This window comes from Dermacentor albipictus, chromosome 7, assembly GCF_038994185.2.
Source record: "Dermacentor albipictus isolate Rhodes 1998 colony chromosome 7, USDA_Dalb.pri_finalv2, whole genome shotgun sequence".
Taxonomy (NCBI): domain Eukaryota; kingdom Metazoa; phylum Arthropoda; class Arachnida; order Ixodida; family Ixodidae; genus Dermacentor; species Dermacentor albipictus.
The window spans coordinates 55,850,071-55,874,398 of record NC_091827.1 but is presented as its reverse complement, the minus strand read 5'-3'; the positions used below and the strand labels follow the sequence as shown (position 1 = coordinate 55,874,398).

General features: G+C 45.6%; 2 protein-coding genes across 2 annotated transcripts; both read right to left on the bottom strand.

The window, feature by feature from the left end:
* Positions 1 to 2,175: 2,175 nt before the first annotated feature.
* Positions 2,176 to 5,453, bottom strand: LOC135906813 (sulfotransferase 1E1-like). The gene is made up of 2 exons (XM_065438410.1): positions 5,336 to 5,453; positions 2,176 to 3,197 (listed from the first exon to the last, which is right to left on the bottom strand). Exon 2 carries the CDS (start codon positions 3,171 to 3,173, stop codon positions 2,229 to 2,231), a length of 945 nt encoding a protein of 314 aa, XP_065294482.1. The 5' UTR covers positions 3,174 to 3,197; positions 5,336 to 5,453; the 3' UTR covers positions 2,176 to 2,228.
* Positions 5,454 to 7,707: 2,254 nt separating this feature from the next.
* Positions 7,708 to 9,684, bottom strand: LOC135906826 (sulfotransferase 1C2-like). Its single transcript, XM_065438420.2, has 3 exons — positions 9,448 to 9,684; positions 8,226 to 8,497; positions 7,708 to 7,783 (listed from the first exon to the last, which is right to left on the bottom strand). Exons 1-3 carry the CDS (start codon positions 9,682 to 9,684, stop codon positions 7,708 to 7,710), a joined length of 585 nt encoding a protein of 194 aa, XP_065294492.2.
* Between the last annotated feature and the right edge of the window lie 14,644 nt (positions 9,685 to 24,328).

Sequence of the window (24,328 nt, the reverse complement as noted above, 5' to 3'; positions counted from 1 at the left end):
ATATTCAGAAACAACCAAAACTTCACAAACAAAGAGGGAAAGGTAACAATTAGGCAGAAATACATTTGTTCACTGTGGCGTCGTATAATTTGTCCCGTTTGCTCCAGCAACACAAATGAAGAGCCCCTGTATGCTGTATTCTTACATTTGTCCCTTTTCACTCGTTCAGTTTAACATTATTTGAAGCATTTAACTTACGGTTTATCGTCAGCAGCGTGATGTATTCAGGTATAAAACAAAGATCGTATTCAAACTCAAATTTGTGCAGTAAACTTTGCGTTTCGATTCTCAATGTTCTTTTTTTTTGCGATGCTCTCAAAATTATTGGAAAGTTTCCCTATGACTAGCGAGTGGCCAGTGGCTCGACGACTTCCCAGAACACTGACTCAGTGTCAAAAACAAGGATTGTGTAGTACAATAGCCTACGGATATGGCAGTTCCTCCACTTGTTGCCGCATTCTCTGCTTCATCCAGATGGACAGCTACTTCCTTCTCAACAAGGTTCCAAGCTAGGGTGCGCTCCTGGGTACAGTGGTCACCCCCGGCTCGGCCTTCTACGCCGAGTTCTGAACGGCCGTCGTTGCTCACTATTACACCTCGAGCGCTTAGTCACTACCGCTCTCGCCATTTGAACGGCATGTCATTCAGCGTATCGTCCTCCAACATCGCCTGCGTCCACGCATACCGATCGTCAACACACGCGGGCCCCCACATCGTACCTGCACTCGGTCCGTGAGTCCCATCTCAAAGGCAGCTGCACGACGACTCTTTCGAAAGAATTCACTGGGCCGAACGTGATAGCTTTCTACTGTACGGCTCGCCGCTTTCCTTCCTTACACATTCCCGCAAGCTGTCCGCTGTCCGTTCGGAGGCACCTCACTAATCACCGATTCAGAGGATCCCATCAGCTCCTCTAGTCGCAAATTTCCCTCTCGCAGGCGCGACGAGACCACAAGCACAACGTTCTGGTTGCCTTCGCCGACCGCCGCAACGCTGATGCTATCGGCATTCAAGATTTTACCGCAATCAGTAACAGGCGAGCCTTGCGATGTTCTGTGCTCGCACCTTCCGCGGATGCACGGCCTACGGGAGCAGCTCTTCCATATGGTTTCTTGAGCCCGAAAATCACTTCTATACCGACAACATAAGTGGCCGACACTTGCGCTATCGCCAGGCAAGTCATGAGCTGCCAGACGATCTGCTGTTGGAATTCCGACTCCTACAGGCCTGGGCGTGTAGAAGAATTGGCGGCAGGTCGCGATTTCACACTACGGTATCACTGTTGCTGCGCCTTGCTCACAACCTACGCTGCCGGTGCTGCCTGGTACATCTCTCACGGATTGCGCGAACCCGACGCTACTAACGACGACACAATCTGCACACTTTACTTCAACTCCGCCATTGGACTTTATTTCAACCACCCTGCGCACTAGGAGGGGGTCCGTAGCGGGGCGACTATCGCCCCCAAAGCAAGTGAAGAAAAAAATGGGCTCACGCGCAGGTAGCGCGAGAATAGAACATGCTAACGCGCTCAACCTGAGTGGGCGTGGTTTCGGCTGCTCCCAATATCTCGTTGCACCATGGCTGGCCGGCCTAAATAAACCGCGGCTGCGTCAACAACTTGAGTGACCAAGCATGCGCAAAAATTGAAGACCAGGATGACCACGCCCTGCCATGCCAGCGTCAACCCACAAAGTAAGCACGCACGTAGTACTTGTGCTACCTCACCGGAACCCTTACATTTCCGGCGCTGTTAATGCACTTGGAAGCGGTGTCACCTATGAAGTCACTTGTATTCTCCTTGGCTGAATTCAAGTAATTATGGGGTTTCACATGCCGAAACCTCAATAACAGCACGAGGCAAAGCCGTAATGGAGGACTCTAGATGACAGCGTAATGACAAGATGACAGCGTAATGGAGACTCTAACTTTGACAGCGTTCAGTTCTTTAGAGGACGTCTAAATTTATGTACACGATTGTGATCAACGTTTTCAAGAAAGACTTACTGAGAAAATACAAGATGACAATTTAGGATTTCCAATTAGGATGTACTGGCGAAAAAATCTAGAATGAAGCCATAGCAGCGTTACGTATGTCATGTTTTAAATATGTGATTGCACAGTCAGAAAAAGAAACACTCAAAATTTAATTTTCAACTCAGTGCATGATTTGCATACGGCAGCTGCACATTGCATTTTCTCAGAATTTTCTCACTGCATGTATCAAGCTAGGGTAGCTCTATGTCCTTCCAAAGTTGCATAACATCGGACCCTGCAGTCTTTTTCCTTATCCACGCCTTCGTTTTCACTATGAGATCCGGTGTGAAATGTTCCTTCCAGTCACCAATCACACCTTTGCGAACAAAGCCTTCACACACATGCATCTCTCCCATTTGTGGCCAGATGTCTTGGTAGACCTGGAGTGACTTCAGAGCCTTGTCTGCTGGCAAGTTCAGAAGTTCCAGCACCGACGTGGTCAGCTTCTCGGTAAAGACAGCCTTCATGCTGTTTAAGCTCGTAGCATCCAGAACTTTTTCAAGCGTTTCAGGGTGATTTTTGAGCATGTCTGCGTACTTATCTCCGAGAAATTCGGCTATCTTCAAGACCCACAACCTGGGATTCTTTTTCATTTCTTCGTACGTGAAAAACAACACGTTTTGTTGGTCTCGATGTTCGTACCAGGATAGCAGATGGTCGAAGTAGTCGCCGTATGAGAGCCTGCCCTCTGTGAACATTTTGTGAAATCTGGAAAATGAAACGTCTTTCACTCTCTTTGGTGTAAGGGCCCGTGTGTGGTAATAGTACGACACGCAAACGTCGTAGAGGTTCCTGGCGACGCAAATGTACTTCGCTTCCGGTGAGTAGGGTGCCTTGTGAAAAGGAAGGTGAGTTTTCACCAGACCCGGTCTGGGCATTCTCTCGACACCCTCGACACCCATGAGCTCCAAATACGGGGAGTTCAACATGTAGTCAACGTAGGTTCTCGGCGCCTCGCCTCCACCAAGAATGCTGAGGATCACGTATTGCGTCCACGTCGTTCCAGACTTCGGGTACGTCACTATGAAAACGTCGTCGGAGCTGGGCTTGTAGGACAGCGCGGAGCGTACTGTGTCCTCGTGGAACCATTCGTGAAGCGAGAGGCCGTCGACGTGTATGTAAGACTCGAGATTCATTGTTGCTTCAAGGCAGTGGACCAACTGCAAATATATGAAAAATATCACCATTATCTTCAGCGCCAATAAAGATGGCATTCTTAAGGAAAGTGTGTCATTTACATGAGTCATTTTTGTGTAGGAATAGTTTTATCAATATTTGCCTTTAATATGACGAAGGGTTTGAAAGTAGCATGACCAAAAAGTCATGTTTTATTATTTATTTTTATCATCGTAAGAAGGATATGCCTTGCATTGTGTGGAAGGTTACTCTAAATTTCATACTGCTGAACTAATCTGATAGCTACTTCTATTCGGAATTTCTAAATACTGGCACTTCTTTTCTGTAGGGTGCTTTGCCGGCAAACTTACTTAAGGCATCGAGCCAGCTTCATGATGATAGAAACTGACTTCATTTACTCATTTAGTTCAAGCCGAACCACAATGTGGGCTCACAGTGATCCTAATTGTTTCTTGCGAGTATCGTTGAATGATGAAATGAGAGGAGAAATGTCAATCCAGCCTTTGAAAGTTCCACAAAGGAGGAAAGGTCCTGCACGTGGTGTCCTAAAATACGGTTAAATAAATTCAGAAGGTTTATGTGCAAAAACAACAATCTGATTATGAAGCACGCTCCAGTCGAGAACTCCGAATTAACTTTGACCACCTGGTTCTTTAGCACGCACCTAAATCTAAGTACGTGAGCACTTTTGGCCCTGTTAGAAATGCTGCCGCCGTGGCGGGGATTGAACCCGCGCCCTCGAGCTCAACGCCGCGGCGCCGCAACCTGTGGGCTACGTCGACGGGTCGGCGTGTACGGTCGCGTCTTAGGCACGAACACTAATGCAATAGGGAGAACATGGACAACGCGGCTACTCATGACTGAGAGTCTAATAAACTCACGCAAACACAAAGCTACAAGTTAACCTCACCTGACTGACGCATGCCCCAGAAGCCTAGACAAATAAGAGATGTGCAGATAGCAAAATTGACGGCTTGCTTCCAAACGGTGTACCTCCTCAGTGGACAGCGTACGTGACGAACAACTGACACAATCATCCGTATTTGCTAAGATATGGCATGCTTCCACAAGTTCCTGCGTAACCTTACTAGCATTCCGGGACAAGATATGTGCAATTCCTTTAACCAATGGCAAGTGGCCGCTGTGGCCTGAATGATCAGCCGAGCGGCTTCTGTCTTTCTCGTTGACGTCGTCAGGACGTTTTCAGAATATAATGTTCATGCACCTAAGCATATGTGCCCCACAGCCGAAGCCATATGAGTGGGTATTGAAAAAAAAACACGACTAGCATGGTACATGCATTTCTTTACGATTGATGCCACATTGAAGGAAGAGCGCTGATGGGAAGGACACTGCTGCATTTTCCACAAATGCGCTGCCGTATGTAACATAATAGTTTGTCAGGGCTCCTTGCGCGTGCGTAACTTGGATGAGGGATGCATGACGCTATTGTGAGTTTTAATGAAGTCTTTCAGTTGCGAGTAGAGCCATTGTATTTCCTATTCTTATTGTTTTCAGCTTGGCGCCGGTGGCACCATGATGAACTTGTACCGACTAGCCCAAATTAGCATTCTAAAGTCATACACGCCTTGAGAGTAAACAATAAGGCACACCATGTGCGTGGGCAGGCGCGGATGAAAACGTCAAAGTAAATTTACCTAATAAACTGTCCAGAGAATTAGCTATTGCTAGGTGAATACGGTAGACACAACTCGGGTACTGTTCGCGAAATCGTTTACAAGTAGTGATTATAACAATTTTACAAATGCCATGCGTGTGATGGCATGGGCACTCCAAGATGCCGTTGGTTCCGGGTGCAATACCCGTACTAGGACCAGTTTTTCATCAATGGCGAAGCTTCCTTACAGAGAAACCACTACGGCTTTTAGCTTCGTTTACATTTGGGCAAATTATAAGCTTCCCATTCACCTTTCCATTAAGTGCGAGTGAAAAAAGTTGAGTTTGATCACATTTAGGCATAGCCCGCGGTTGACGATAGGTTCCTCTATAAAAAATTGCTGGTTCTTCAAGTCCCCTCAATTTTCTGTACTGAATGCCGTTGCTTAAAAAAAGTTATTTTTGTGATATATCACAACACTTAATACACTGTAGAGCGCCAGGGGTCACTTAAATCACACCTCAGAAAGAAACATAGACTTACAGGACAGAACAGCGCAAGGCGAAGATGAGAATGACCGCGGTTTAAGTGGACATGCAGCTGACTCTAAATGCTGCAGGTTGGAATTTCACGAGCAAGCCCGAACTGACGAGCGCTTTTGGTCTGCTGTCCCGAGATTACTAATCTTACTGTGCTAGTCTGCAAAAAATGTCTGGAGAGATGCTTCAAGAGAATGACCGCGGGATGAGGGAAGGAAGTTCGTTTACCGCTCTCCAGTGAACGACCTGATATGACTATCGCTCAAACCACCGAGCTGGCAAACACAGGTTGCCAAGATAGAACGGTGCACAAAGACCAGGCAGATAACAATATCCGTCTCCATTCCACCCTGCAAAAGTGCATGTGCAGCGAGGCTGTTGTCGGTGTTAGATAGCCCCAGCACCACAAGCGATGTATGTCGCACGCGCACTTACATCTGCGAAAGGGCAGCAAACATGTTCATTCCTCTAGGCCCTCCGACAAGCGCAAGTGCCTTACTGAACTAATGACCTTTTTCAACGTAAATCGCCAAAGAATTTCTAAAGTAGTACTTACACAAAAGCTGCAGACACGATAGCTTCGGATTGTAATTCCAATTACGAGAAAACATAATTCTGTTGCACGGAAACTAAAAGACAAAGCCCTTTCCCCGCTGCCGTTTGACGTCTCGTCTGCGTGGCTGCGGCCGCTAGGGGGTGGTACTGTTTTTGGGGTGAGCTAAAGCACTCGACCTCTATGATTTTATTCCACGAAGCACGCTAAAAATGCAGAAATAAGCAACTATACTTACAAATTGCGCATTAGCCAGTTGTGTTTGCGCCCTTTGCAGAACAGCTAACCCGACGCATGGTGTACGAAGGAAGGTGCTCCAACGGCGCACCACCGTAATGGATAGATGACGTCATAAGACCGTTTGGTGCCACTAGGAAGCGGCACCTGTCTTGATGGCCGGTCATTTCGTAGATTTAGTATGGGTTTCAAAGTCGAACAGAAGTTCGCGCGCCAATAACGAGCTGTAAATTACACGTCTGGAACTTTAATCATCACAAGGGTTATTGGTGAGCTCTTATGAAAGATCATGCCCACGAGTGTGCAATTTCTTGTTCGCTCGCTCCACCACCTGCCATTTCTTCAGCCGGGGCAGCTTATATGATCTCCTAAACCGGATGGCTTCGACTTCGCATGTGAAGGCTTGAATTTACTATTTTGTGACATTTCCTGCTTCCTGAGCGTTACTTTGGCGCCCTGCGTGGTGGTTTGTTTGTGATATAAAGATTTTGTTCAAACTAAGAATTTCTTCCTTCTCTCTCCTCGCTTATCTCCACTGATGAACGAACACGAGATGACTCATTTCCTCCCGAGGGAGTGCTTAATGTACTCCTAGTGAGAGCGAAAAATGAAAGTCCCTTTCTTACAGAAAGATGGTTGAACACGAAGCATTCCCCTATTCCAAGTGAAGTAAAGTTAAAGTTCAAAGCCAAATCCACGCAACGAGCCCAAGAAATGCTGAGCGGCCCGATGCTATGCATGTGTCATTTGACTGCTTGTTCAGAATTGCATTTCTTAAACGTTGAAGTTGAGTGAAGACAGATTTTATTAAGTTGCATAGCCCCTTGTGCTTTATGAATGGTCACGGGTGTTTCTTGAATGAATGGTCACGCGGTTTCTTTGTGCTCGTCTCTCTTTCTCTCTCTCTCTATGTACCCTTCCCCTCTCCTTATATTTTTATCCCCCTTAACCCTTCGCCCCGTGCAGGCTAGCCAACCGGAACTACCTCTGGTGAATCTCTCTGCCTTTCTATGCATCCTTTCTTTCCCTTCTCTTCAACTAAAAACAAGAAAGAAAAAAGTGCGTTGAGCCCAGTGGGTAAACTATCGGATTCTGGGCATAGGGTCGCAGGTTCGGAACTCACCACCGGCAAATTTTTTCTTCGAATATTTCCTTTCAAATGTATTATGTATTTTTTCCTTCATGAAGGGAATTGGGTTACGCGTAACGGAGGGACGGACAGACCGCTTTTCTGGGTCAATCGCCTAAGAATGCTTACGCATTAAAAAAGGAGGGCGCATATCAACACTAGAACTCGTACATTCAGTCGAATTTTGGCCAGCAACTATCTTGGAGGCGGAGGAAGACAGTGTTTCTTCACATTCATGGTGTGTCACATGGCCTAAAGTAGATTGGCCAGCGCACGAACGTGCATGTGGTGTTCTCTGCCCCCCTCCCCCCCCCCGAAAATTCCTAGACTTCTGCACAACGACGAAGTGTGACGTCCAAGGAGCAAGCGGCTGACTAGCTACATATTGTAGGGTTAAGTCATATGCGGACGGCACTGTGCATTAAATCTCGCTCTCGTGGATAAGCTACAATGTTAACTAGAGAAGCCGCCGCATCAACGGTCGGTCCATGAGCATGCTTATAATTTGAAGGGAAGCCCAGTAGAGAACTTGGCTGCATATGCAAAGACGAGAGGTTTGCATGGAAATTTACATAATGCACAAACTTAGACAAGAGCGTTACTTAAAGAAGGAAAATAATCGAATATTTCTAGGTCACACGTTGCGACACCTGATGCGTCAGCGTACTCTAGATTTCTCAATCAACGACTTAATTGAAGTTCAAAATCTGAAACGTTAAGCAGTAGGGCTGTCTACGAATACATCACCATTACTGCTAAGGAAGGACCGTGTCATGCCATAGGCTCATGACATCACTACCGGCCGTCTTTCGCACAATCCAGACTTTCGTTATTTGCACTTGCTCGCTCGTAAAGTGGTTCTTCCAATCTCCCACAACGCCTTTTCGTAGAAAAGTAGACGACTTTTGAAAGTTGGGACCGTGCACCATTGCGGTACCGTTAACAGGGTTCGTGCATTTCTCACGTGCAACGCACAGTTTGGGTGTCTCTGATTTAAATCTGTCTACAGGGTTGTCCTTGATAAGCGTCTTCATCTTGTCCAAGCGACAGGCGTCCAGAAGACGACGGAGTAACGCTTCGTCCTGACGCAGTGCTGTACCATGCTCTTTGCCAAGAAAATCAGCGATTTTGAGGAGCTGCGTCCTGCCATCTGTCTTGAGCTTCTCGTAGGTTAAGAAAAGGACGTTGGCGTCACCTCGATAGCCGTACCAGGACAGCAGGTGGTCAAAATAGTCGCCGTATGGAACCTGAGTGGAATACAGGCAAATGTCAAGGCGAATTAACAATTGATACAGAGTGCACGAGTAACAGAATGAAGATAAATACGTCAGGTAAGCAAAAAATATATCCTTTTCATTAAGGATGCTCGTAGTCAGTTGCACCCTCGATCAATTCTGTGTGCCCGCGTAAAATAAACAGAAATGAATGACTGCTGGCAGTGTTCGTACGTACAACAAACGTGATTCCCGTGTTTGTGTAAGGACTATTGACTCAGGCCTTTATAGAAAACCGAATTTTGCTCAATTTATCATGTCAATAACGTGTAAGGTGCGTGTATAGGGAAGGTGTGGTATATGAAGTGCCGTTCTTTTTATGGGTTATGGCACACAGTACATGGCACACTCAAAGGTGCGAAAACATGACGCTAAAGGAGCATAGAGCTTCATTGAAAGAGCCTGCAAAAACGCTTCATCATACTTATGGCTATTTCTGGTGCATTTCTATTTCGTAAGAAACAAATGTCAGTTGCAGCTACAAGGAAAGGGTACGTCGTAAGTCGTAGTAAGTTGTAGAAAGGGTAAGTCTAGGTAATTACCTAGAAAAATAAAATGTGGTGACACGTGTGCAACGTCCCTGTGATATCCTGTATTTCTTTATTCGATCGTGAAGTGCCCTAATTCGAATGTGGATATGAAAGTGTTTGCATTTTAGTTCTCATGATGGGCCTTCAGTGCGAAATTCTTATTGCCTGAGCCCCGTTAAAAACTGTGCACGGGCAGGTGTGAGTCACCAAAGTGCCATGGTGACGTATATAACGCTAGTGCGTATAATGTACAAAAACTCATTTAGTTGGGCACACACGCGCTGCGCTCTACTTTTTTGTCGCTATTGTAATTGACGGGGTTGAAGATGGGTATTACTGGTAGTCTGGTAAGGTGAAAAAAAAAACACAACGAGAAACACGAAAACAGCATACCTTTCCAGAAAGGAATATGGCCAGGAAGTCGTCGAAATTTGGGAACGCCTTGGGTGTGAACCCCTTGAGGAAATGGTAATACGAGACGGCGCAGTCGTACGGGTTCCTGGCGACGTATATGTACTTGGCCCAGTGCACCGGTTCAAGAACGCCGCTTGGAAGGTGGGTCAAGATGGGACCTCGTTCAGGCCGATTCTCCGCAGCGTCGGCTCCCCTGGCATCCAGGAAAGGACTCATGAGGTCGTAGTCGTTTATATCCGAAGGCGGACTTCCGCGGCTCAAGATATTGCACACGATGTATTGGGTCCATGTGGTCCCACACTTTGGGTAAGTAACAATGAAGATGTCTCCTTCGCGCGCCCTATAGCTCATTGCAGAGCGAAAGTTTTCTTCACAATACGCATTCGGAATGCAGAAGCCATCAACGCACTGATATAGCTGCTTCGCCATGCTTTTTCCTGCTTATAGTTTCATGCACGAACCTGAAAGCACAAAAAAGAAAAAGAAAGTAAAATTACGTATTTGCAGTTTTCGCAGACACCGTTTACGTCGGAGTTACCCAATGTGTTGAATTTTTTGCTTCACATGAACTAGTAACGATTAAATGTTAGGCATTCTATAAACTTTGCCTTTCTAGCAATTTTCTCACCCATAATAGATTTTTTGCGCTGCCTTAGAGGGATATAGGTAGTGACACTAAAGCCTATGCAAGCAGCGCATTCACAAATGGTATCCTAATAGACTAATTGAATCCTATCCTCACTAAACGTGGGCTGAAGAGCGGCCAGTTTTCCAGAAGTCCATAGAAGTCATGGAGAACGCGGCAACCTGGCGTGTTGCGGAGATTGCGTAAGGTTGAGTGAAGGGAAGTGTTTGTGTGTGTACTGATATATCTCGGGGAAGGCAGTAAGAAATAGAACTGCGGGGAAGCCTCTAAAACCAGATTGCCAGAAAAATGTGTTTAGAAGAGCGACTTGTGTAAAACTTTGGCCATTTTAAGCACGTTCGTCGGCCCTCCCTCGCTCCATGATGCACCGCATTGTTCTGGCAAGTACATAAACAATGCGATAACCTGAGGATAACCTAAACATATTTTTCAGTGAATCGTAGAGTGGCGTTGAAGCACTATTACTAGCGATGAAAATATTCCTAAACTAGAGAAATCACGTTTTGAATACGCCAAATCTGCTTCCACCGCGACATTATGCAGGAAACCAATCATGTTTTTTTTTTGCCATCATATCAGCGGTGCCCAAAGTATGGCAGTCATGAGTTTCCGGTTCTGCAATTGCGTACAGTGCACGAAGCCGGCAAAAGCATTGCTTTTAAGATCTCTTTCTGTAACGCTGGGGAAGTGGTCGCCGGATTTGCACGTGGCTATTAGCCCCTTTCCAATGCACTTGGGCACTAGAAAAAGCTACGAGTGTGAAGCTTTGCTATTAGCTGTTCAACATTTCTTGTAGTAATTGCATAAAGCGTATCGATAGCGCCTCTCAGCCTAATGTGGTGAATTGTTATCGCTGTTGATAATAGCCTATGGCTGCTAACAGATAAGCAGGTTCTTTTCCGTTTGTTCTTTTCCTAACCATCTTTTTTGAGCGGGAGGAGGCTGAGCTGATCGCTGCCCTCTGTTGACATTCATAGTCTATACTCTTATGTCTCCTGAAGCATAGTCATAATAATAAAGGCCATGCCTGTATTCTCCACAGGATGTTGGCGAAAGCACAAACCAATGAATCATGATAGTAGTGCGAAGGAAGTGCGATTCTACCACGTGACCGAGCATATCAAGTGAATAATATCGTACAACAAAACTTCTTGGGGGTAGTGAGCTTCAAAGATGTGCAGCCAATTGCGGGAAATGATTTTTGCATCCCAACTGCGCTGCACTCAATGAACGTGAATTTATTGTCCCCGCCAAGCGCTACGTCTGATTGAAGTGAGAAACTTATTGGCCGTAGTAACTGTTATTGTTTTGGACACGGCGCCGATTAAGGAAAACATTGCTTTTTGACGCGTTGGTTCCTTTCTGAATCTACGTTAACCGTGAATGTAAATGGTGATGTAGACACGGTCACACAGCGATGGTCAATTTCCAATCACGGCATTCGTTGTTACATTTAAGTCCGCTCTTAAAATGGTCGCCAACACAAGAAAATGAAGGTCGGATGAGCACTTCGCGACAAGGGAGGTTGATTAAGAGCAATATACGTTAAGGAAAACATGACCGGGTGGTGTATGCCCTAAGTAGACGTCATGAAATACATCAGCGAGCAGCTGCACCTCAAAATCTGTCAGAGCTTGAGAGGCAAGTCAGTTGTTCGGAAGCTCGCAAGGTGAAAGAAGGTTCATGAATAAGAAAATTAGCGACCACCCGCCTGTAGCACGAAGCTACAATGGAAAACTCTTGCTGGCTTTCTAAGGAAGAAAGTTCCGCACATGAAGACAAAAACGTGCTGTTCTGGGGATACAGTAGGACTCGAGACCAACATATTTCTGGAGTGGTCATTCTATCATCTACATTCTCCCATATCTGTTGGCTTCGTACCATTGTGACGAATAAAAATCAAGCCCATCTTATCCTTTTCTTCTTCACGTTCTTCGCGAGTAGTTTGTAATTCCCATGACGTCATTTTGGATGTGAAAGTAAATGTCTGAGGCGGCCTACACAACCTGTCAGTGTCATGGATAAAAAAACAGCGAAGCTGCGTTATATATTCTCGGGTGAAATAAGTATTACGTGACTGAAGGATTGTGCACCATTCTCGGGATATTTCCCTTACCGCATCCGCCTCGAAAGAGCGCACGTCGATTTTATTACCACGCATAAGTAAATAGTTGTTTTTTCAATGCAGATTGCAAATATTACATGGCATGTTTAAAAGTCTCAGGTATACCTGTGGAAAGATTCAGTTCGAACTCATTATGCGTCGCCTTATAGAGAAAATTTTGAAAGAATAGCACCACACTACTAGTGAATAAACAGCGTTCGAGTATTTTAATTATTTGTTTGTGCTTTATAACGGTAGTCGCACTGCTTAAGTTACAAGATGCCGTGTATGATGTAGCTCGGTATGCTCCAATTTCTTGATATAAAACTAATGCTTTACACGACTACGGTCTCTCCGTTTGTACTTCAATGTCAGGAATTCCTTGTGACTGTGAAATAACGCACATATTTCTAGCTTATTTGTTACATTTTGCAAAACAATCGATTACATCAATTCTATTTCGTTTCATTTAGACATTTGTACTCTCTTAGAGCAATTGCTTTTAACATGCCGTCATGTGTGAGTTTCAATTAGCGTGAAGCCTGATCATCGTAATTCCTCCGAAATATATTTTTACACAGCCCACATTAAATGCTAGAAAATTTTGTCTTCCTCCAGCGATCTTTCCTACTTTACAAGTAGCGGAAGATTCATTTGAGCGAACTTTGTTTAAATGCTGTTCGCTGCCGTGCGTATGTTTATACGCACACTCAGAATTCTTACACGGATTACAGGCTTGTTAAGAACATCACCTCTAAAGTTCTCTCGTTAAGGGACAAAAACAAGAAAGGGGCTGACAGATGGAATAGCACACTATGGTATAAAGTTTGTAAACAGGGATAAGGTACGTGCCTCAGAAAGGCTGGCCAACGTTTCGATAGGAGGACCTATCTTCGTCAAAGGCCTTTTACGAAGGTAGGTCTTCGTCAAAGGCCTTTGACGAAGATAGGTCCTCCTATCGAAACGTTGGCCAGCCTTTCTGAGGCACCTTATCCCTGTTTACAAACTTTATACCTCGTTAAGGGACAGGCGTTCGGCGATTGTACAAGAGATCCCGTTGTACTCGTTAACTTACTGAGCCTCTCGTTAATGACTGACTCCCTTAAATTTAGTCATAGCCTTAAGCAAATGTTACCACTTTACTATCACGCATATGATTTTAACTTTCGTGTTCCTTGAAGGCCCGAAGCGTCACAAGAATGACTAGAAAGAAAAAAAGAACAGACTGCTTGAAGGTATTCACCATAACCTACGCATGACATAAACACTTAACCCCAAAACCGCAGTATATCCCTAACTTCATTCTCTACTCATAAACGACACCAAGATCACAACTTCTCACCAATAGAGGTTAGCTCCTGATAGGGCTCCACTTCAAGAGCTCGTTGGGTGCTCCACCTCAGGAAAACTGGTAGTCTGCTGCTAGTAACACAGGATATCGCCTCGACCAGCACTTACCACAGGTGTTCTCCACGCGCATGCCAGTAGTGAGGCCTTTGCTGAATTGTGGTTCGTCGCCCTACATGACAACTTCCTGGTGTAGACTTCGTGAAAAAGGGGAAAAAATAGGTGATGCGGCGTCAGAAATACAAAAACGGAGACCGAAATATAAAAGCCCATACATCCGGCCTCCAACAAACGCACGTGCCCCCACCTAACCATTACCGCGGTCGTTCCTACCTTCTTTGTTCTATATGAACTATTTTCTGCTCACTCACTGTGTACACAAATCGGCATGAATTTATCGCACCACGATTTCCACTTATGTGCGTCGAGCCTTCGGCGGCGCGCTATGACTGACCTTCAATCGGCGGGTAGCCAGTTGTTTATTGAGAGGTACTTTACGCTGTTCTTGTCATTGATATATAGTCTATGAGCGCACAAGTTCGTCCGCTGCAGCATTTACATTTTCAACAAATTCTGTGACAAATGTTGACGTAAATAGGCTGCAAACAGGAATGTTGCCAAGCTCCCCAATGAAGCACTAAGACATGCTGTTTTGCCTAAGAGGTACGCGGTTTCCACTCAGAACCTAATTGTTTTAACCAACCGTGCCCCTGCATTATCCGATTGCTGTCTGAACCAAGACGGCGTCATAAATAACCAAGACACGAATAGAATGCTCTTCGCTCGATTGCGGAGGCATGATTTACTCCTCTCGAGAGGTGATGTTTTAGGTGCTCCTTGCCCTGAAGAATGATCTTGACTTTGCTCCTTGTCAGATAAACAGGGAGCACGCTCCTTCTTTTTTTTTTCAGACCGTATTTCTGCCTAAATTGATAAGGGCAGATAATCGACGCTTTCCCATCAGTCATTTCGTCTTTCTCCGTCGGGTAACTATCATAAACAAAATGCCTACACTTCCTGTGCATGTAATATTTTGTTATTTATGTGTCAGAATTTGACTGTTTGTCATGGTGCACTGTGTTAAGATGGACGCCTTCGTGTATGATGCTGTGTTACCGCGTGTGACTATGTGACCCTTCAACAGACTGTCTAAACAAGACATAGATTCACATGAAGAGAGTTGCGTTGAAGTTATCAACAGTGCTCGAAAAGAGGCGTCCGTGGAGGTAGCTTAAAGGGGTGATGGTTTGGGCTAGTTGGTTTCCCAATTTAGATTGTGTGGTACAGCGCGAAACACGGAAAATGGACGCAAGGGAAAAATAAGGACAGACGCTTACTGCCAAATTAAATTTTATTGCCTGGTGCAAGGTGTTATAAATAACAAACAGAGGGAAAACGACATAAAAATGTATATGTAAAACACAAACAATAAAGACGAAAAAAACGAAGAAGAAATAAATTTTGAAGATGCCATCACCGCTCACAGTTCACGCTGCCCTTGTCTAGGAATGCAAACTCCCTTCGTGATAAGGCCAGGAATCGAACGCGCATCATCATTGAATCAGCTAGTACGGCACGTGAAGAATGCTTGTGCATAAAGAAGTCGAGGACCCGATTGATTCATGTATCGGCTTTCACCAAATACATGAATCAATATTGGAGGATCGGCACCATTTCTTGACAATGGAAGACCGGCGAAGTCATTATGATCCCGAAGCCGCAAAAAAAGCGCTACAGTTGGAGAACCTGCGATCCATGTCGCTTACCTCGTGCCTCGGAACAAGTAGTGTTGAAGAGACTTAACAGGCATGGATGGGAAGGGGCTTTTCCTCATACCATGATAGGATTTAGATCCAAGCTATTGATTCGAGACGTGATGCTGAGGCTCAAACACCACATTATCGACGGGTACGGCAGCTCTCCTCTAGACACCAGGGAACTATTGGGTTCGGCTTTTGCTAAAGCATTCGACAACGTGAAGCACGAAGCGGGGCTGGAAATTCTAGACAAACTAAGCTGGGTCCTCGAATCTACGACTAAGTGAAATCCTTTGTGATGAACCCGACGATCATCCTAACGACCGGGGGCACTGAGTCGGCCGAGTTGCAGTTGGGGAACAGGGACATGCCGCCAGGCTCAGTCCTTTTGCCCTTCCTCTTGAACATCGCCATGCACGGCCTCCCTGAAATATTATGAAAGAGAGGGGCTACACCATATTCTCTATGCGGATGGTGTCGCCCTCTGGGTTGCGGGTAGCAGCGACGGAAGCATACAAGACGTCCTGAAGAGATGCATAGACGCGGCGAAACCACACGTCAAGCAGAGAGGCTTGGATTACTCCCCGCAAAAGTCAGAGCTCCTGCTCTATCGACCCGCCCGGAGGGGTCGCAAGTTGGCAAATATAACGCCACCAATGCAACTCTACGCCAGTGAGAGGTAGCTCATCCCGAAAGTACCCAATATCAGGGTCCTTGGCTTGCGAATCCAGGCTAACGGATACAATATCGATACCATCAGGAAACTCGAAAACAGCGTGCATCAGACCAACCACGGACTTCTCTCGCGGATGGCCAGCCGGCACCACGGGATGCAGAAGGGCCATCTTGCTAGACTAGTTCAGGCATTCATCCTGGGCCACATGGTCTACGTCGCCCCATTCCTGCATATCGGGATGAATGAAAAGAACAAAATAGACGCCATGATAAGGAACGCCTTTCAACAGGAACTAGTAATACCCATCACAGCCTCGAATGAACAGTTCAAAGCACTGGGGTTGCACAATACCCCAGACGACCTCATAGAAGCTCAGAGGACCGCTGAAATGGAAGGGCTCTCGAAGAGTTGGACCAGGGTGGCACATTTTACAATACCTGAGCATTCATCACGAATCCCAATCCGGAGCCAAATTGGACATCCTAATGGATATTAGGACAAACATCTACGATCCGCCACTACCCCAAAAACACAACCCGAACATAACGCGGAACGGAGATGGGCTAGAGCACAGAAGATGCAGAAAAGATTCAAGAGGTCTGAGGACGTGGTCTACGTGGATGCCGCTGTATCTGACGATAGCGACGCCATGGCCTCAGCAATAGTAAATTGTCAGGGCGATTTAATCACTTCCGGCACGATCTCCACGACGTTGCCGAAAGTTGGGGAGGAAGTGGCCATATCCCTGGCAATGACGGCATGTTCCAAATACAAATTCATAGAGAGCGGCTGCCAGTTGGGCAGCCTAATTTTCACAACAGACGTGTGCCTTCCGAAGCATTCACGAGCCTGCTGATCGGTTTTCATGGCAAACAAGTCATAAGGTTCCATATCTTCTGGGTGCTGGCCCACTCCGGCCTATAGGAGAACGAGAACGCGCACGAGCTCGACGTCTAACCAACCGAGTCAACGCCGACTTTTCCACCGTTGACGCTCAATCGTTTCACCGGTGGGGGTGGAAAATACTGTGTCCTATCAGGACATATTTGATCACTATTTACTTGTGAGGGCCAAGTATCCTGTAGCACAAAGAACATTAACTAAGTGGCGATTGGTGACATTGCGTTTGCTCCAGGCCAACACATTCCCCAACCCTTTAGCCTACAGCAGCTGTTACCCAGGACTGTATAGAGCCAAATGCAAAGTTTGCATAGGCAGGGCATACCTTCAGCACATGGTTTTGTCGCGCCCCCTCAAAGGTAGTGATGTCCAACAGAATAAACACTCTTCTTTAGAAATCAGGTCCGCAGAGCAGTCGGAGACCGCGATGCTCTGCTCCGATGCGGAATTGCAAGTCTGACTTTTCAGGATGACCGAAGACGCCGGCGGGTTCCACGGGCTCCTAGCTGCCGTCCAAAGGAGGAAGAAGACAGGAGAGGATCTCCCGGCTTTTCCCCTTTCCTTGACTTCTTCGCAGGCATACAATAAAGTCGTTCTTTCTCTCTTAGCCATGTTGCTCAGCAAGTTTTCACTGATGTCTCAGTGACTGTTGCAAGTCACCGTCACCAACGCTTGCCCTCGCGCCGATAACGTCCGAAAAGAAACGCGCCTTTAACGACTGCTTTACCGGCGATTGGTCACTCACTCTCGCCACGAACGGCGCGCCGGCTGGGCCATCTGTGCGTGCGCTTCCGCGCAAGCGACAGGTTGAATCTAATCATCCAGTAGATATAGCTAGATGGCTGGCAGTGAAACCTCAAGGAAGGGCAAAGTTGCCTGCTGAAACCAGATTAGTACGTTATAGAAAAGTTTACGAGCGCGTAAGCGTGCAAAGATAGAAGCTACTGCAACCGTCGCCGTCATCCAGCAACGCCAATAACAAGGAGAAGGAGACGAAGCTGTGGATACAAAAAACGGCACCCAAAACGAACGTTTGACGAGCCACACCCTTCGACTGAAGGCAAGCTCAACTGTGAAGGCCATGTTTCACCGCGACATCATGGACAATCCGTTCAGCAGCTTGCGTTACGTGCGTGAAAGACTGTGAACGAACTTTAATGAAAAACTGTGCACACTCTTTCCAAAACCAAATCAAAAAGACCTTTCTCTCGTGATAACTGGGTTTACAAGAGTTAAACCTCAGCCATTTTTTTTGTCCGAAAAGTGTATGCGGGAATGTCGATATATAGTGTTACTGCTTAAAACAGATACAATTCATTACTCCATATGTACTATTATCACAATGAATATGTGCTTGCTTTAGCAGGGAAGCCAGAAAGTATGACGCGCTAAATTACAAGCTTTCTCTACCAAACACTTTCTTCACTACATACCATGATGATACCTCACAAAGTAGAATTTTCGTCATTAGGCTGTAGAACAACGCCATTATTTTCGCGTAGTGTGAACTTATAGGGATAGCGAACACTAATGGAATATCTCAACTTCCCACAGGATCATGACGTGAGACGCTTTAGTTGCCTCGGCAATCCTGGCTTTCATGCGCGTTATCTGTACTGTAACTGTACTGTATCTGTACTGTACATTCATGCGCGTTATCTGTATCTGTAAAGCGGTTCCTCAAGCCTTCCACTTGCACTTTACTGATGGAGTCCCCCTCCAGGCGTACTCTTGTAAAGGCCAGAGTCGTTTTAACACTTTTCCGAAGCTCAGGCCTAAAACTCTGCAGTGGCTGCGATTCGTTCGCTTCGAATTGGGGAAGAGGCGGGCTCTCATTCACTTTCGTCCTCATATTATGTTCTAAGCTGTGCTTCAATAGAATTCGCTGGATCAGCTTCTGGTTTTCTTTGAGTTTCCGTTTTTTGCCTTGGCGAATGAAAGCACTAATATGGTGTATTTCTCTCACTATGTCCTTTCTAATTCTTTCATACCTGAGAAACAGTACGTTGGGCTCATTCCAGTGTTCATACCAAGAGTGCATTCCCGAAATAACCCACAAAATCAACCCGCCGTTGCAGAAGTAATTAAAAGAACTCACCGGAAGTTCCATTCTCAAATGGGTACGCTGGAATGTTCTTGGTGTGGTAGTAAAAAGACACGCAACAATGGTAAGGGTTTCTAGCAATGCAGATACACTTTGCCTCGAAAAAGTACGGGTTCATGTGAAAGTTTAAATGGGTCTTCAAAACTGCCGGCTCGGGAGCGCAGGCAGCTTCCACGGCAGATTGCATTTTACAGAAGAGAAGTCGCAGGACTTGCTGCATGAAATCTTTGGGTTCTTCTGCGTACTCCGGGATGTTCTATACGATGTGCTGCATCCATGTAGACGTACATTTACGGTAGCACACCAGTAAACAAATCACCCTGTTGCAGCCTATAAGCAAACGTAGACATCACGGATTCGTCAGGGGTGTGCTTGTCCAGAAATACGCCATTGATAGTCCCAAAATCTCAGCAACCATGGCCTGCGAAAATATCGTTGTGCTTCTATTAAAAACCTATGCTGAGCAGGCCTTTTCTAAATGCAAACACGAGTCACTCATCCAGCAGAAGCCACACCTCAAAGTAACTGCTACACTGACACCGGTAGTAATCCTTGAGATAACTTTTCTATATTCTAAGAAAAAATTGGGGCACAGTCAAGCCTATGTTTCTGTTAAGTTGAAAGGTTACACGAAGAGAAAATGTACCTTCCATTGCGTGTAATATGTCCACTTTGGCTGATTGGGAGAGAAGGTATTGCATTCTTAAACTGGCACAGAGCAAGAAGGAAAAGAAGAAGCAAGCCGAGCCGTCCAGAACAAGGAACTGAACGCTGATTTTCAACTGGTTTTATTGGCAGATTGCACGAAATATATAGCCATAAAGAAGCATTCAGCAATGTCTTCTCAACACCTTACGAAACGCCACACCGAGAGAAGACTGCAACATCATAATTCACGAAACACGTGCCATTATGTTATGCGTGGTGAAACTGATCAAGAAATCTTACATCCTGCGAAGAAAGACAAAACGTCGTGCGCTAACACACGTGCTACCAGCCATTGCTATGAAATCAGCTTCAACAATTTCCTGCGTAAGTTGCGGTTGATAATTTTTCAGCCCTTAACACCAGTAAAAATTCGGCTTACATACAAAATCATGCCCGTAAATTCCTATGTCCCTTAATCTCCCGGTTCACATAGCAAAATGTTCTTTTAACCTTTCATAAAGACAGTGACAATTTTGACCTATGTATCTTATCACACATGATCGTGGAATTGACGAAACTACCTCAACAGAGCAAGGCACAATATGCTTCGTATGCATGGTTGAAAGGACAATGGAGCGTGGGTGGAGCGGATTTACCGCTTTACAGAGCCTGCGTAGCTCCCATGCGGTGCAGAAAACACTACTTCCATGCTAGCTTTCTGGACAGCATTTTTAGTATGTGGGAGACGTTATGCAAATATGGTATGCATACCGGTCTCTTCCGTTCATTATTTCTTTGCTGGGCCTCTGGGTTACTGCCCTTCTTTATCTGCTTTAATAGCTTTTCAGGTATAGCTGGATAACCCAGCTGATATAGCTGGATAACCGGCGCACAAAAACCCATAAATTTGAGCTGAAAGCTGTGCTGCAACTTGGAACGTTCCTGTACCGTAGAACCGTTGTGCGACGAGCAGCTGCAGCAACAGCGATTATGCGCAGGCCACACTTGTTGTTGGGCTGCAGGGACAGCATTTCCAAGAGGCGTACCACCGTGCTATTTAAAGATTGGTACCTTCCAGTGAACTCCACATGATTATAGAACAACATTGGGTTCTGCCGATCCTTCAGAACCCTAGGCGAGGGTCCCACCTTTGGGTTGGCGTTGTCCTCGTCGATTTTGTCTGCACGGCCAGAAAACTCCGTGAAATGGGGACGTATTTTCTTACGATTAATTTACGAAATACTGTCGCATTCACGTGACGTAGTGCTCAACCAGCCAATAAAGTCATGCTGTTTTGCCCAGCCAGTCAATAAACGTGCACTGTAGTGACATCGCTAAAAACCACTGTCCGATAATAGGCCCCTGGGCAAACATGTCGTCGTAGTCGGCCATATTTCTTGCGATAGGTATAAAAGCAATGTAGTGAGTAAGTTATCGGTGCAAGGACACCTTGGCGGCTGCTGAATATACGGAGACTTAAGTGAAAAAAGCATGACATAAGAGCGAGCTTGGTTGTTAAAACGGTTTAAAGGTCTATGAGTTATGTGATTCATAAGTTTGGTTTATGAATACGCCGATACAGGCGCGCTTTCACCAAGCTCTTTCGGTAAATCTGAACGAATTGCTAAACTATTTGCTTCCGGCTACGCAGGGTTTGTTAGATTGTCATGGCAAGCTTGTGTGGTGCATATCAGAAATACAGCGCTACAATAAAGAAAAAGAAGACTAACTGACTGACTGGCTGACGAACTTTTATTTGTTTTTTATGTAACATCAAGTTTGTACACAGTTCGTGAGTGCGAAAGGCGCTCGTTCTTGTAACCTTGCATTTTTGTTTTTGTGCGCCACGCATCTGTGCCACCTCACCAAACTGTCAGCTGTAATGAGCTTGTGAGCAATATAAGCATAAGAAACATGCCATTTTTGAGGGAGACGCGTGAAAGTTACGCACCCAAACGTATATATCGTCCATTACGCCACTTGCCAAGCAACTGTCACGTCGGGCTCTCCATCTGCGGACTAAGTGCAGGATTAGTGTTTTCATGCCCCACTTGAAACGCCCTCGATGATTCAGTCCTCAAGATTAGGTAAAGCAGCTGTGCAGCGCCGGGTATCTAAATTGATCGCACGCACACGCATTCCACTGGAATGTCTCACATTGTTGCAAGCACTTTGTGTACGTGGCCTTGACATTTGCAATGACACTTAAGAGGCAATGCGCACCGCGTGGTATGGGTACGTGCAGGCCAGCTTTGCCGACCACGTGACAAACTTAATCGCTCATAAGCGCTGTTACTCGCATACACTGACTTTTCTAGTACTACGTTGCTCTGAGGCAATGCGTAAACCGCCTGTTGAATTGAATCCTGCGGTTTCACGCACCGACATCACGATCCGATTTCGAGGCATGCCGTAATGGTAGACTCCGGATTAATTTTGACCACCAGGGGGTGGTCAAAGTGCCCTCAGTGCAATGCACATGACCACTTTAGCATTTCGGCCCCGTCGAAATGTGGCAGTCGAGGTAGGGATTTGTCCCGCGACCTGGTGCTTAGCAGCGGAACACCACCGCCGTTACGCCACTGTGGAAAATCATTCGTCAGAAAAACTTATATAAATGTGTTGGCAGCAGTTTCTTGAACACGTATGGGCGCTGTGACGATTTGGGCGAGATTCCATTATAGCATAAGATCGAAAAGCATATTAGCACTTGGTGAGCGTTGCTCAAATGTCTGATAGTTAACATTAGGCAGGCTAAAATCCCCTAGAAGGATAAGTCTGGACCCAAAAACGTTCTTTTACGCATAGAAGCAGAGTCTTTCCATCACTTCAGCCTCACTTGAGGGTCTACGATAAATACAGCTGACGACAATATTGCATACAGGAAATGCTAGCTTCCAAAAAATTACTTCCACTCCTGTGACGTCAGGTAAGAGAACTTAAGGGATTTCCATTTGAATCAATAAGGCGACACCATCATCACATGTTAGTCTGTCCTTCCACACGATTACGTTCTTTAGAGGTGTGATTTAAGCATCCCTTATATTGATTGTTAGCCATGTGTCGGTTAAAGCAACAAAATCTGCTTCTATACGAAGAAGCAAGGCTTCAAGGAAGTCACATTTCTTCAGTATGCTGTGCTCATAATTATTGCAGAAAGTTATTTCGGACGGAGTGCGTTGCACTGAGGGCGTGTTGCTTGCCTTCCTGGTTCCTGCGTTTTATGCTCCAAGTAGTTGAATGTGGTTGGATTAGAGCCACATCATTTGTTTCGTCATCCCATTGGTAGAGGTAATCATTGATGCGCAGTTTGCCATAAACCAGTGATACCTTGTCCTTGTGCCCAGATTCTTGTCTCGTTTTCGCATAGTTCCATAGTTTTTCTTTGATGTTTCTTACACGCCATGAAAAATCTCAGCTGATTGAAAGGCTGCTCCCTTTTAGCTTATGTCAGTTTCTTAGTATTTCCGATTTGTCGCGGTAGTCCAAAAGCTTCAAGATAACCGGTCTGGTGTTTTTTAGCTGCTGGCTTGTCGAACCTCTGAATCCTTTCAATTGTTACAGCTTCGACTTTGAGGAAACTTTTGAGGAATGTGTTCGTGCACTTTGTGTTCAAGTGAGCTTTCGTTTTCTGTAGCTTCCTCGGGGAGGCTGTAAACAATTAGATATATTCTTCTGGAATGGTTTTCCAGAAGGTCCACTTTTAGTTGATGCGATATTAGTGCTTTCTGAAGCCCAGTAATTTCTTACATGCGTGTAGAAACCTTGGTATCGAGATGGCTTAGGCTGTCAAGCTTTAAGTCGATTGATGTTAGGCGTTCTTCCTTAATAACATGAACGTTATCTGCAATTTGTTGCAGCTGCTTGGAAAACTGGTCATTATCAGGCTGAAGGTTATTTTCGCCATCACCTGCTACGAGCAGCAATTTAGAAAAAAATGCACGTAAAAGTCACAGAACAAATTTGAAAGCCACGGTAGCACAATGAGGCCCAATTCGTTGGATTGTAAGCATTTCCCAAAACATTCGGTCACTTGTACTGCAAAAACAAACGGGTATGAAGTCATCGCGCCAGCAGAGCTGCCGTGCCCAGAGGTTCATCGAAGTCTGTCTCCTGCTTTTATGCTCGGTGGTGCCCATTGCCTCGCTGTGGTGGCACTGAACTTCGTGACTTCATCCAGCGTTGTCGTTACACTGCAGTGGTGCTGTAATTCATGGATGTCCAGATGCAGTGGTGAGGTAGGCGAGGACTTTGGATGTATGATACTTTGACTGACATTACTTTTTTATATGGTCATTTGATACATGCCGCTATGTGTGTGCCCTTTTATGGCCAACAATTCAGCATGTAGCATTGTCACACAAAATGTGCAGAATCCTGAAATGTTCCTTGATGCGCGTCGTTATTTTCTGTACATGAAACAGTCATCACCACTCTTCCCTCTACAATTAAGCAGCATACATCGCCTTCCGTCTGGTTGTATCGCTGCATAGACGTCTGACTCTGTGCATACGTCTGAAGTGGAGTTCACATTTAAGCCTAGCGTGGGAGCGGTGTGCTAAGGAATACAAAAAAATAAGTTTTCTGCAGCGTATTTCATCTACTTTAGCACTTTTCGCCGTCATACGCAGATTTTGATGAGAGCACTGAGGTGCTAGATACCAACTAATTGACAAAT

Excerpts from the sequence above, each read along its gene's own strand:
- LOC135906813 (XM_065438410.1), bottom strand. The coding sequence starts at position 3,173 with ATGAATCTCGAGTCTTACATACACGTCGACGGCCTCTCGCTTCACGAA.
- LOC135906826 (XM_065438420.2), bottom strand. The coding sequence starts at position 9,684 with ATGAGTCCTTTCCTGGATGCCAGGGGAGCCGACGCTGCGGAGAATCGG. Across the intron at positions 8,498-9,447 it reads CCATATTCCTTTCTGGAAAG|GTTCCATACGGCGACTATTT; the intron begins GTATGCTGTTTT and ends TATTCCACTCAG. Across the intron at positions 7,784-8,225 it reads AAATCAGAGACACCCAAACT|CCAAGTTCTCTACTGGGCTT; the intron begins GTGCGTTGCACG and ends TTGCATATGCAG.